This window comes from Scomber scombrus, chromosome 22 (assembly GCF_963691925.1).
Source record: "Scomber scombrus chromosome 22, fScoSco1.1, whole genome shotgun sequence".
In the NCBI taxonomy this organism is placed as follows: Eukaryota; Metazoa; Chordata; class Actinopteri; order Scombriformes; family Scombridae; genus Scomber; species Scomber scombrus.
The window spans coordinates 18,698,813-18,713,401 of NC_084991.1; the positions used below are offsets into that span (position 1 = coordinate 18,698,813).

General features: G+C 40.9%; 1 protein-coding gene across 2 annotated transcripts in view; it reads left to right on the forward strand.

The window, feature by feature from the left end:
* chchd3a (coiled-coil-helix-coiled-coil-helix domain containing 3a) overlaps nt 1-14,589 on the forward strand; it is a 72,155-nt gene that overhangs the window by 29,740 nt on the left and 27,826 nt on the right. For both annotated transcript variants that reach the window (XM_062443533.1, XM_062443534.1), the window contains exon 6: nt 13,632-13,715. In XM_062443533.1, coding sequence (XP_062299517.1) covers nt 13,632-13,715 — 84 coding nt within the window. The remainder of the gene's footprint in view (nt 1-13,631; nt 13,716-14,589) is intronic.

Here is a 14,589-nt window from a genome sequence, read left to right on the forward strand (position 1 = left end):
GCTGTCGGTTTTGTCTCCTTTTTCCCTCTCCTGTCTTTGTAATGTTCTTTCTTTGTTCTTGGAGGGTGTCCACTCAACCATCCTTTACATATTGGCGGCCCTACCTCACCCCTGCCCAGGGTGTGGTGCCCACACACCATGCCAGTATTCGGGTTAGACAAGAGGTCAGGCTCTAATTGGCAGGGCCTATGGCTGGCACTCTGCGCCAGGCCCTCACCCTGTCAGCTAATTGGCACCGCGAGCGGCCAGCGGCAGGGCAGGGATACAGCAGTGCTTCGATTGATGGATGGATACTGGTGTCAGGAAACCTTCTCCCTGACAAGGAAGCTTGTACAGTCAATTTACTGCCTCAGCCTCAGTGGGCGGTCTATGTATGCACCCTCATTTGTTTAAACATTTTGAAAAGCTGACAAGAATTGTGTCACCTTTTGTCTGAACAGTGTTTGTAATTGACTTGTATAGACAACGACTGATCACCTAATAACACAAATACATACTGAGCATTACTGAGAATGAGATTTCTAGACAACGGAAACACAGAATTTTAAAATATGTTAAATTTGACTATTTTTTCTCCTCTATGTTCTGTATCCAGCTTTCAATTAGTGAGTGCAACAGGAGATTGTTTCTTGTGAATTTCAGATAGACATCACAACAACAGAAATTCTAATTATAGCACCTTTTAAAGGTAAGGCAGATTAGGTAAGTGAGGTCTAAACAGGATTTGGTGGGTTTAAGAGGGTTTTCAGGGTGAGAAGGAGTAGGTAATAATAATATGACTGCCTGTTTGTTGTTGCTGTACCGTAGGTTGGCATTGCTATCACTTGTATGGTTGCATATCCTTGAAGTTGACTCTGGACTGGGCCAGTGCATGAGTGTCTGCCAGCAGGAAAAATAGATACACTGTTAATTAATAACTTCATGTTGGTTCATGTGAAATTAAGAACAAGTCAAAACATGGCAATGTGTTGAACTTGACATTTTCTCATTTTTCATACTTACTTTAATCTCAATGGCGCTGTAGCAGTAAAGTTAAGAGTCACTGCCTCTTTGCAGCCTCTAGTATTTCTGAGTAGTTTTGCAATATTTAGATTTTTGGTTATTCTTGTCTTTATTTTCTTTTATCATTCTTTTTCACTCTGCCTAGCTGATCCGTAACTGTTCAGATATGTTCAAAGACGAAAGTATGCTGAGTTAACTTAAAGAAAAAAACATTGTGTATATGTGTGTGTGGTGTTTTTTCCTCTTGGCTTTGGCATGAGAGTGTTATTAATGAGGTTCTATGGAAGTGAACAGTCGGCCCAGCTAATGGTGCTAGAGGGAGAGATTTTGATTGAAAGATGGAAAGGGCTTAAAACATATGGAGGCAACGGAGATGAGAGGGGAGTCAAGAAGTCTGTGAACAGCAGAAAATCTGGATGAGATATAGAAGCAGTGAGAGAATGGAAAGGAAAACGCATAGGGGAGTAAATAGAGGCACATTGAACAAGCAGACAAGATAGTGAGAGATATTGATTTATGAGGCAGTTTTCAAAACAATGTTGCAAACTCCAATTAGGAAACAAACCAATCCAAAACAGCACTTAAAACTATATAAAAAAGTGTAAACTTTAAACAAAAGTCAAATAATGTGAGAAGAATAACAACAACATAGCATTGTATCTGCAAGCAGCATCTTTTTGGAGTGGAGCAGGGTAAAATAAGACCTTTTATTTACTAATTGATTTGCTTTGACAGTCCGGTGGAAAGGAGAATTAAGTTTACAAGTGATTAAAGAAAAGAAAACATCTAAATGGCTCTTTTATGTCCATTTCTCCAAAGTTAGTTGCTGTCTCTGATATTCAGCTAAAGAGGTTTGTGGATTAGAGGTGACCCTAAATCTGCTCACTTGCTCTTGATAGACAGAAGCTGAAGGTGGACTGTGGCCCCCCTCCCTGCCCCATCGGGCCTTGGAAGACCACCTGCTGCTGGGTGGAATGAATATGCATTAATACACAGCATGATCACACGTGCACTGAAAAATGTATAGTATGCCCACAGCCATAAGGATTTAGTCACACACATATACTAGGATGGTTTTAACATACAGATGGATCCAGGTACATGCTGCATGGACATGTACATAGACAGGTCTGGCACATTCAGCTGGAGTTCTCCATAAGGTCCAATGTCAGTAACACATCCTGAGGCTGTCCTTTTTCCACCCTGCATGTCTTCTCCAGCTGTCTCCCCTTCTACATCCTTCTCACCTTCTTCCTGCTTTAGGTTGTCCGTCTCTCTCTCTCTCTCTCTCTCTCTCTCTCTCTCTCTCTCTCTCTCTCTCTCTCTCTCTCTCTCTCTCTCTCTCTCTCTCTCTCTCTCTCTCTCTCTCTCTCTCTCTCTCTCTCTCTCTCTCTCTCTCTCTCTCTCTCTCTCTCTCTCTCTCTCTCTCTCTCTCTCTCTCTCTCTCTCTCTCTCTCTCTCTCTCTCTCTCTCTCTCTCTCTCTCTCTCTCTCTCGCTCTCTCTCTCTCTCACTCTCTCTCTCTCTCTCTCTCTCTCATTCACTTTGCTCCCAAGGGGGTATCTGTTGTCCAAAGGCAGTATGCCTCCCTCCACTCTCTGGTTTCTCTCAGTCTTTTTCACTGTGTCCTCTGCCGTCAAGTAAAGGAATTTTCTACCTCTGCTTTATATGTCTGACTGAATGCGAGTTACTATTATCCACACTTGTTTTCATCTGCTGCCTTCTCCTCCCTGTATCCCATTACTCTCTACTGCTCGCTGTTAAACAGGGATGTGGTCAGTAATTACAAATGAGTGGAGGTTTTTATGTCCAAAAAAACCCCAAAAACTCCTGGATGCTGAAAAATAAGCAACAAATAGCCATAATAAGTAGTAGTCTCATCCTATTTAATAAACTAAGTACATTTTTGCATCATTCTTTGTACATTTAAGAATTGTTTTATCTTGGTTGAGAGTCTTTAAACAGTTATCATGACAAGTAAGCCTCATGTTCTTGGCTTGGCCACAGTTCTTCCTCCCTCTCCTTTCATGCATGTCTATCTTCTTTTCTCTACAAGCACCATAGTATCTTCTCTTAGTTTCATCCACAGCTCCTTTTGTCCCAATGTTCCCATTGTTCTCTCGGCATGCCCCCTGTTCCAATCTTGGCTAAGACTTCCCTCATACATGCCCCCCATATCTCGGTAATGAACCTGCAGCTCTTCATCTCTCCTTCGTCTTCCCCTGTGTGTTGGACATGACAGATGACTGGGGACCTCCAGAGGTTTGCTCCCCAGGGCTCTAGATAAAGGCAGCTCCAACCTCAAGATGATCAATCAATCAGTTTACACCGCGGGCGTCTGATCAGCCAATTAATCAATCTCTGAGCTAGCAGATGTTTGTTGCTGTCCCTCAGCAAAAGAGCTGGCAGTGGAGTGGTGGAGCTGGTGTCTCCAACAAAGGCTGAGGGGCTTGAAGTGTCTGCGGGTAGAAAAGAAAGTGATTTTTCATGTTTCTACCAGGATTTCAACCTTTTTGGGCTCTCTACTCCCATTTGTTTTCACTGGAGGATCATTTATTTCCTAGCTTTTCCCATGCTGTTCCCTTCTTTTTAATCCTGACCACATTGTAAAGTAATCATGGTACTATTCATCTTGGATGAGCTCATAGTTAACATTAAACATACCGTTATTTTGCTTAAAATAAATTGGTGTATTTTTCAAACTGCAAATTTTGGAGAAGGGTTAGGGGTTAGTCAATGTAAATGTGTGAGTGGGCTGACACTGCTGTCCCAGCATCATTAAGGCTAGTTGGATCAGATCAAGTCCTCTGTTGACCCCTGTTCACAGTCGACGAGCCACAGACTCCACAAGGACACTTCATTTTAATGTGTCCTTAAACAGCCAGCAGTTAAAATACACACACAAACATTGAGACACCCACACTCACCACCTACACCTTTTGCCCCCTCATCCCTGCCCTGGCCTCTTAGTCCCTGTCCTGGTCAGGTCAGCCCTCTGACCCGCAGGGTCATTGGATCATTACTCACTGTGCTAAGAGATCCCCAGGGAGAGTAATTCTGTCTTCGGGCTGTGGCGGTGATGCCTTTTTCTACCAGGATTCTCCATGCGTGTCATTTGTTTATTAAAGATCACGTCAAGTTACCAAAGTTTCTAAATGTAACCAAGACTGTCAAAATAATGCCTTACACAGTTAGTGTGCTAACATACAGCAAGTTACTTTTTTGTTTGAATCATGCAAGAATAAGAATTGCCAATGGACACCTCCTAAACAACATCTGCACGCTGCTGTTGTTGCTTTCTTAAACACTGGATTCCTTTCTGAATTTCCACAGCCTGAGCAAGTCTAAATGATCCTACCACATACTTGATTGACAAAACAATGTATGAAAAGTAGTTAAATCCTTAAATCATTGTGGTCAGCGTGGATGCTCAAGTCAGAGCTTCTCTGCCACATCCAGCTCGTTCTCAGTGATTAATGACACCACTGCTTCTTTTGACTTCATTGTTCCCAGAATGCCACAATATTCCTTTGTGATGGGGAGGCCATGCTGTCAAGTTTATTTTAGAGTCTAAGATTTACGCAACTGATTCAAATCCAGTTGGCAGACTATATGTCAAAGCTACCCTCTCTCTCCTCATACATGCTATTTCTTTCTTCTGTAAACTGTAAAAGGCTAACTTAAAATATCTTGTAAGGTGTAGAAGTGAGGAAGTAGGCAGGGTTTGAACTCAAGCTGTAATTTTTCATTCTACCAACCAACTACAGCATTCACTTCAAAAAGCATCTCTTTACCTTCAAGTGTGGCTGTTTTAAGCAGCTGTAAACTCTGTAAAGTTTCGCCTCAGACGTGTTTGCATCACAAGTTGTACAAACAAGTTGGTTTCGAGCAAACCCCAGCCTTCAGCTCAACGAAAGTAGAACTGAGTGAATGTGGCAGTCTCAGTCTCTCAATTTCACCACAGTCACATTTTAAAATAATCTGAAGTGATGGATAAAGCTCTCAGATGAATCAAATCAAACAGGATAGATGTGATATACCCAAATATATGGGCATTGTAGGCAGTTAGTTAAGTAAAGGTGCATTTAAGGTGAAGTTTCAGATTATTACAATATGTCCCTCAAGTGTATATCCAATCCAGTATTACCCTTTCTACCTTTTCACAAGGTACAAGCTGAACCCAGGCTCACTGGTGCAGCTGAGGAAAAACACTGTAAAAGGGTTGTGATGAATGAAAAGTCACATTTTTCTGGTCAGCTGTAAGTATGTGAGCAAGTGTTTGACGGTGTTTTTGTCCAGTGTTATCAGTCAAGGATAAGCCAAGTAGCTCGCTACACTACATCGCCCATAACCCCACCACCTCCTGTGGAGACTAATAACTATCCTTGAACCTAAGTGTTATTGCTGCTTAGTAAAACCCCACCATGCTAATTTACCAACTAAAGTAAAAGGTTGCGAGTGGAGTTTTAAAAACCACACTAGTCTTATTAGTGACTGTAAAGCTTAGTGCTCAAATTGGGCTGGTATTCATCTGATATTTTTAATAGTAATAATAATGATAATGATAATAACAATAGTAGTAATGATAATAATTACTTTATTTGTATAGCGTCTTTCATACAAAAAAATGCAGTTTAAAGTGCTTCACATCAAAAAGGATATAAAATGAGCATAAAAACATGTAAATGTACATAGGATGGAAAATAAAACCCTCTTGATAATATTACTAAATCTAAGATGGAACAAAGTTGACTTCATTTTACTGAACGTGACTTTTTCTTGCGCATCTGCACTTCTCACAAGCTGTTGGTGTCTAGCACATAGATGTGGGTGAAGCCTACAGTGACTAGCAGTCAATGACTACTGTTTCAAATGAGGCTACATGACCAATAAAAAATTAAACAATATTATTACTTCTTGCTTTTCATATGAATTTGATTGATCAGATTTTTTTGAGTGGCCGTGCATTTCACAAATGCCAGTAAGTAAGCAGTCCCTCCTCTTTCATGCAGTATACATCCCGTGGATTGCACAGAGGAATATAAAGCCTGCTTTTTGTTAGACAGCTGCTTGTTATACCGACTCATTCAGTAGCAAAACAAAGGGAGGTCCACACAGTAACAACTTAAGTAACTGAATCATTTATTAAAGGTAGCTCACCATAAAAAAAACTATGAGGTGTAAAGTCAGTAGTGAAGGATGGATGTTGGATGCTATGAAACTGTGGGAGCAAATCTAAATTATTTGTAACATGAAACTAGGCTAAACTGAACACAATCAAATTCCAAACAAAACCAAATCACGTGTCTGAAAAACACCAGCCTTCCAGGCGGGAGTGGGAGGAGACCATCTTGGAATCACTCAGCTTATACAGGCAGGTGACACCTGTCCCACCCCTGGCAAAACAAAACAGTTTGCTAAAGTTTGTCACAAAAAGACGTTGTGAGGAGCAAGAAACAGATACGTGGCTGCTAATTTAGCCCTTTTCCCGTCAGCAGCGACATGTGATTGTCCAAGACGCTTTTCAACTCAGTCAGATAAAAACTGGCATCAGGGCATCAGTGATGACATACAGACTGAACTCTTTGCCCCTGCTCTCCTTTGAAGGAGAATTGACTGAATTGTTAGACTATGATGAAATATTTATTTATAATATATATTATTTCAGATCATTGCCTATTTTGTATTATTGTTTATTTGGTATGGTCTTGGCCCCATGGTCAATTCAATTCAATTTTTTAATCTAATTATTGCAATAGTTGTCCTCTTGATTAAATAAATGTATGTTTTGAACATCAACAATATCTCCTAGTATTTATAATTCATTGTCGAAATTCAGAATTAATTCCTTAATGATTTGCTTACACCGCTAACACGTGAGTAAGTGGAGTCCTGGCACTTATTTTTTTCCGCTTCAAGCACTGCTAAAGGTAATGCTTAACACTGCCAGTAAGACCTGTGTAAGGTGATATTATTATACACTCCATCACTTGGATTTGGTCTGCCAGTGAGAGCTGTTAAGATAGAATTGCAATGGATTTACGGGCAGTTACAGGATATGCCTATAAGATTTGTGGGAGGGATGTCTGTCTTAAACAGTTTTAAATGTGCGTGTGGGTTCTTTTATGGTTGTAAAAAAAAAAGTAAAAAATTGCATGTTTTTGGTCAAACTCTTTCTTTTATAATATTTTCCGTGTTTCAAAATTTGATGTGACAGTTCTCTTAACTTCTGTCAAAAAAAACAAATTCCAACTATCTAGTCATCCATATTCCATCCACACATTGACCCATCTCTCTGCCTCCCTTTCATCTTCTCTGCCACGTGAACTTCCCCTCCCTTCGCTCCATCCATCTTTAACCTCCCACATGCCACCAACACCTCCGCCGTGCCAATTAACACCAGAGCACGGTCACATTGTGCTGCCCTTTGACCCCCTGCCTAGCTTGTCGGAGCACACAAGACCCGAGGCCTGCGGCTTCGGTATTAGTTTGTCACAGGGCCCTGTCGCACAGGTCTGTGATAGATGGGTCCCGGTGAGCAGCTTTGACCGACCGTGCTGCAGCACTCACTTGGTTGGTGTGAGGGAGCATTGATTATGATGCTACTCGTGACAGGGGTGAATCAGGGCTGAGCTGATGGTGGCAGGGGGAAGACAAAAAAGGCTGAGGTTATGGATGAGGTGCTGTTAGTTAATGTGATGAGATTTGATTTGTGCTCTATCGATCATGGCATCTTGCAAGATTATTTTCATCTAGAATGATTTATAAGCATGTAGTGGGCATACAGTGTAACAGTAAGTCACCTCATTATATTACAATGCAGAGGTCTCCATCATTGAGGTGTGAAATGAAAAATGTATTATGTACAGAATTGCTAATAGCCATAATCTTATTTTTTTCTGCTCAAGCAATAAGGATTTTTTCTCTTTAAATAGAAAAATTGTGGCGCTGAGCCAAAATATATGCCTTTGGCAACTTTGTACTGTGCACCAAACATAAATCCTGTTTGTTCTTCCCAAACTGTAGGTGTGGAGCCCCCAAAGGGGTTGCACTATAAATTTGAGGGGTAACAACCGAGGAATAGGATCAAATCTATTTGTTCAACACAAAATTATGTTCACAGTTTTTCTGACTTTTCTTAAATTATTTCTTTGGTAAAAAACAAAAACAAAACATGCTTTCATTTTAGGTGGACACAATCCAAAGATGTAGGGAACCACTGTATTATATTGTATTAACTCCTTTAATTTAACAAGGTCTGGCACACGACTGCGTCAATATCTACCCTACATAGCTACACACATTTTATACACATAATCACTCATGTAGTTGTCCTAAGCCTGCTTAACACTGCACGCTAGAGTTATTCTTATTTCTTTCCCTTTGGAATGCTTTAAAAGGAAAAAGGCAAGTGTCAAAGAACACTTGAAAATGAAAAAGCAGGTGTGGAAGAAAATAGAGCATATGGGAGCAAATCAGTGGGAGAACAGGAGGTGGGTAGGGGTGTCTGACGCAGCAAAATCCACCCGTTTTCATCACTCTTCCATCCTCCACTCCTGTTCCCTTCCTCCTCCTCTTCTCCACCCTCGCTCACAGCTCAAACTGCGGCAGTCGACTAATTAAAAAACATGGCTGTCCTTAATTATTCAGCGGCTGGCTAATTGATATTCACAGAGGCGTTCACCTCGCCTAAACGATCCGTTTAATCTGACCGCCACAGTCTCACTGTCACCTGTCACCCTCAGCCATTGTGCAACTGTACTTAATAAGAGACCAGGGGGAGATGGATACAGGATGGGGAATTTAAAAGTTTGCCATTGGTGCTAAAGTGGTTTCCTGGGCTATAAACATCAGCGTGTGGACTCGTGTTCCCTGTGGGAGGGTATTGTTATTAATGTTTATATTTTTACAAGACTGTGTTTACCCCTGTAAAATGTAGATTTTCTGGAATCTTGCAAGACCCTCTAGTGTTTCCTGTTTACCCCCACTTCTCTCTTTCTTTCCATACTTTGTGATCATTTTGGCCCAGGCTCCGTGTCCCATCTAACAGCCAGTTCTCCATTCTTGACACCTCCAATGATAAATCACCTTTTATTGTTCTCTTTGTCTCTTATCGCTCTCCACTCTCAAGTTCACTTCCATTTGCTTGTCTAATTTTGCCCTTTTTATTCTCTACCTCCCCCTCATTCTTCCTCCTCCCAACCTTACTCCTGCTCTCCTCCTCCAGCCGCGACCGCCTCTTCATTAGGGGAACAAAAGGTGTATGGGCAGTGGTGAAGTCTGACCCATTGTTTGGCCTTTAGTATGATTAGATTATCTTTAAAGTCCGCTGAATAGGGTTAATCAGTCCGAAGTAATCCTGACATAGTGTGTGTGTCTGGACCCATGTATGTCGTCAAAGAGGAGGACCAACCTGCTCTTATGGAAATGTAACACATGCACATGTGCATTTACGCACAGACATACACACACACACACACACACACACACACACACACACACACACACACACACACACACACACACACACACACACACACACACACACACACACACACACACACACAAAGTGAGCAAAAAAAGTAAATCCCTGGGTACACATTTCTGTCACAACCTCTCCTCTTTTAATGACCCCTTTAGTCTCGCCTTCAGCACACATTTATCTTTCCACCCGCTCTCTGTGGGTACAGCTGCTCCGGCTGGTGTGTTTGTGTGTGTAGATGTGTGCGTTTCAGATCAGTGTCTGAGCTGTTGTTTGTGTCTCAGCGTCTGCATGCATCTTTTGTCTCTCTCTGCAAAGCCTAAAGTCTTAAGTTGCGACCCATCAGCGTAACATTGAGTTTGGACACACTTGTGACAGTACACAACCCCCTGCCAATCCTTTCCTCTGTGTATCCCTCCATCCGATCATCTCTCTTCCATTCCTCCTAAATTGAGCTGTTGGTGGGTGACAGGTTTTTGGCACCTTGGCCAAAAATCATCCAGTCTCTCAAAAACATTACCAATCTATCCATGAAGTCGGGCTACCTCCAATTAAAGATTTTCACTTGTCAACTAAGAGTTCAAGCCATTAGTCAAGTAGCTTATTATAGTAGTTTATGATGTTCATTTAATCATTTTAAAATTGTATTTAGTGGCCATCAGAAAATGGTTTTAGTTTCAGAGAAAGAATGTTATAAGTAACATTACACTGTTCTACATTATAGAGAAATACAAAACCATAATGAGCCTAAAAAAAACACACGCAAGAAGCAAGCCGGCTGTTCACGACAATGCAACCACAAAAGCGGCCAAAGACATTCAAGCCATCCCAGGGTTTGACCTAATTTTTGCAAGGCGCAGCTCCCAACTGGAGTTTGAGGGGTATTTTTTTCCCTGTGACCAACTGACCAATAACAACGTGGTTGGCTGACTATTATGGGGCAGCCCTACCTAGAAACCCTTGATTACACATTTGGAATCGATAGCATATTTAAACTAATAATTGTACTACGTCTAGTTTACTTACAGCATACTTTTAAGGATGCACCTTAGGATATATGGACCCAGGAGTGTTGGTGTGTCCATAACTGCTATCATTTATGTTTAAGTTCAGCTTGATCCTATCATGAAGAGCAATTGATTTTAGCTTTTGTGTAAGACCGGCCACACAATAGCACTCTGGACCTGCAAGGGGGCACAATGGAGACAAAGGTCTGGCTGCAGCAATTAGGGCGGTTGTGCTGAGGACAGCAGCATCTTGGTCTTGATGCTGCTTTGTTGAGTGTTGTCAGGAATGTGATAAAGTGGTGCTGTAGAAGTTTTCTGTCCATCTGGCTCTGGTGATTATGCGTGTTTGTGTGTGTGTGTGTGTGTGTGTGTGTGTGTGTGTGTGTGTGTGTGTGTGTGTGTGTGTGTGTGTGTGTGTGTGTGTGTGTGTGTGTGTGTGTGTGTGTGTGTGTGTGTGTGTGTGTGTGTGTGTGTGTGTGTGTGTGTGTGTGTGTGTGTGTGCAGTGTTGGTGTAGCTATAGGCCTTGTGCATAGTGGCTTAGCTCGGAGCATCCCCTTGACTTTGAAACTTCACCCACTCATCTGAGACGAGGACAGCCCCTCGGTGACACTCCCCTCCACTCCTCATCACAATGCATAGAGCAGGCTGCTGTGCCTGCAGTGTGTTGAGTAGTCGAACACAGATGGTTATCAGTGTGGTTGAGATTGGATGGGGTAATGCAATTTTTCCCCAAACATTGTATTCTTCATACTCTCTGTCTCCTTCAGCATCCCATAGTGCTTCAAGCAAAGGCTTCAAGGCTGCATATGCGTGGCTGTTCTCCCATAGGACAGTCCTCTGCAGTTTTTGAATGTATGTAAATGAGCATGAGTGCATACACAAGAAGGGTCTAGGATATGTTAAGTACCATACATGTATACTGTGTATGTATGCATTGGTGTGTGTTTGTATGCCAGTGAGAAAAGACTGTTGGGGAGATTGAGAGACTGAAGTGTGAGTATTCAAGCAGAACAGTGTGGCAGCTATTCACCTCTAGCCTCTGAATACTAAAGCTTTCCAAATGTAATTTTGAAAAGGTTCATGGATGAATCAGCGCTTCTTTACATTCTTTCTTCTCTCTCTCTCTCTCTCTGACTTTTTTTCCAATGCTTCCGTTATTCAGGAGATTGAACGAAAGGTAAGTCTTGGCTGTCCAAAAATCTTTAATTTTTCCTTGACTCCAGAGTTCTCTCTCACTGTTTCTGCATGATAGGATTTTGCAGAAAGAAAGAATGTCTTTTACCTTTCAGTTTCTTTGACATGTTACATTTTTCTTTCTACGGGGTATTTCAGCGGTTCCATATTTAGATGATCCCTTCTTACGGCTCTCTTGCCTCAAATGCATTGTAGAATTATAGATTAGATTTCAGCTTGTTTCTGAGGACTTAGGGCATTTTCACACCTATAGTTTTAGAGAAATCCAACTGAGCTAAACAGACCACGTGAGAAAATTAATTTCACTCATCGGGGAGGGAGAAAGAATGGAAACACAGGAAGATGGTCCTGAATGAAGTCCAATGGCCAAATACAACATACTACATTGTGGTAGTCCAGGTCCGACCTTGATTCACGCTCTGACTGGTTATTAGCAGTTGTTAAATTCACTCATCTGCATCCCAATATGCAAAGTTTACCTGGCTGTGGGAGCTGTTTCATTCAAACTTGCTTAAGGCTGATAGTCGGCTAAGATCAAAGTCAGATCACGTTCCCACCACAAACAAACTGATCCATTGTTTGCGATGGACTGGACTGAGACCACCTCCTCTAAAGGGTCTTGGTGCTGTTGTTTTGGTCTGCACCCAAGTGCAATTACTGTGTTTACACCTGCTCAAACGATCTGCACCAATGGGGGGGAAGTGAACCAGAAGTTAGTTTAACTGAACTAAATAGTGCAGGTGTAAAACATCCTTATTAATGTAAGGGAACAGAAATACAAAAATGCTTTTGGCAGGGTTCTAAAGATAAGTACAGCTTTCAATAACAAGTTTTTGTCTTGTTCAACATCTGTTTCTGATTTATATACTGTTTATACTCATTTTAATTCAGTTAAGAATACCAGAAATGCTTATCGGAAGTAGTTTAGTTTTGCTTGAAATGAGCTATCCAGGTTTAAATGAATTAAATTCTTAATTTAAGAAAACATCTCTTCACTTTAACATTAAAATTACTGGTAGTACAACTGAAATAAATGTTTCAAATGACATCCTGACAGCATTACAAAACCTATAAATCAAGTTTTATTACTGTTATCACCCACAGCCATCAATATACCCGTAGGCTTTGACAAGTAAATGACTGAAACATTTCTGGTCTACAAAACTGCTTTGTATCTATAATGGAAGTTAAACATCTATCACTATTAATAAAAGTTTCATTTTGATTTCAGTCATTAATCCTCCCAATCCACCCAATGTAAAGGTCAGATGTTCTTTTTGTTTCTCTGGTAGATGATACATCCAGGTCTTATCTGTCCTGTATATCATCCACCAGAGAGTCAGCCGTACGTTTAGTGAAGGTCACAGTAGAGGGGAGGACAGTGGAGATAGGTAGGGCTGAGTAAATATATATACGCCTGACTATGGTGCTCGTTCGTACTCAGAACTGATGTTATCCTCTTGGCCTGATAGTAGTCTGGTGGAAGATTGAACACAAGAGGACAAAGACGCGCTTACAGTACATGTCAAGGCATGATCAGTGTCACACACATAGATACACATAGATATATTTGCACATGAATATGAGCGTATATTCCCATACATGCAAAAACCTCCTTGGTTGTGTGTGTTTGCAGGCATGCAAATCACAAAACATATAAAAACCCTTTCAGAAGGTTTCATTCAGAAGGATTTTCATAGATTGCTGTATGTATGCCAACAAACATAAGGCATGTGTCAGTGCTGTGTTATAATGTATCTTTGCTTTATACAAACTTGTCTGAATTCTCATTATGGCTCAGACAGTACTAGTAGTTACAATGCTTGTGTATTTGTGTGATTTATAATGATCAGCAAAGCTCCACTGAGCATATAAGTAATGCTTTTTCTTTGTGTGTGTGTGTGTGTGTGTGTCTGTGTGTGTCTGTGTGTGTGTGTGTGTCCCAGGCCAAGCAGCTGGAGGCCAGAGAAGCAGACCTACAGAAGCAGGATGTTTTCTACAGAGAGCAGGTGGCCCGGCTGGAGGAGAGGGTAAGAGACAGTTTGCATCATACACCAACTTGAAAAATGTCTGTATAAGGACACAAGTTACATGAATGTGTAACTCAACTCAGCATTTTAAAGTTCTGAAAACAAAGATCTTATGAAACTCAACAAAACCTTTTACCAAGCGTTCTGTTTTCATGGATAGTAATGTGATGTTTGACCCACAACTGCAGAAATACAGTGGTGATATCTGAATCATTTCACATTAGTGATTTATTTTCATGTCACCATTAATCTGAGTTTCATTTTCAGCCAAAATTGGAGACATTTTATGGATTTTTTAAAAAGTTGTTTTCTTTTCTCTACGCTCACAGGTCAGTCTCTAAACGCTTCACACACAGAGATGGGGCACAATCCCCCAGGTTTTATTGTTATAACTAGGTGGAAACAATTTGGAGGATTTAAAAAGAACTGCAGAAAGAAAGTCTTCAAAATGCAGCTACTTTGCATTTAGAAATCTCCACACTTCAGCAGGGGGAGATCTCTGGTATCACAATAATATCTCTCCTCAACATGTAAATCTGAAAATTACTTCACATTGGTAATGTAGCTACCAACCAGTTTTTAAAATATAGAAACCTACTGATAACATAGACAGGGCCAGGCAAGTATACTGTACATAAATGTGAATTTAACTACATCCATATAGAAGTTGGTTCATTGCACAAGAGTTTTTTTCAAATAACTACAAGAACCATATGAATAAGATGAACAAAACAAAACCAAAGCAGAACTAAAGAGAATATCACAAGGTGGAGGACTTAGTATCCAAAGATGAACCAAAAGATAACTACCCATTTTACAACAAAAGACAAACTAAACGCTGTCCTCCTATAGTCTCCCAAGCAAGATGACATCA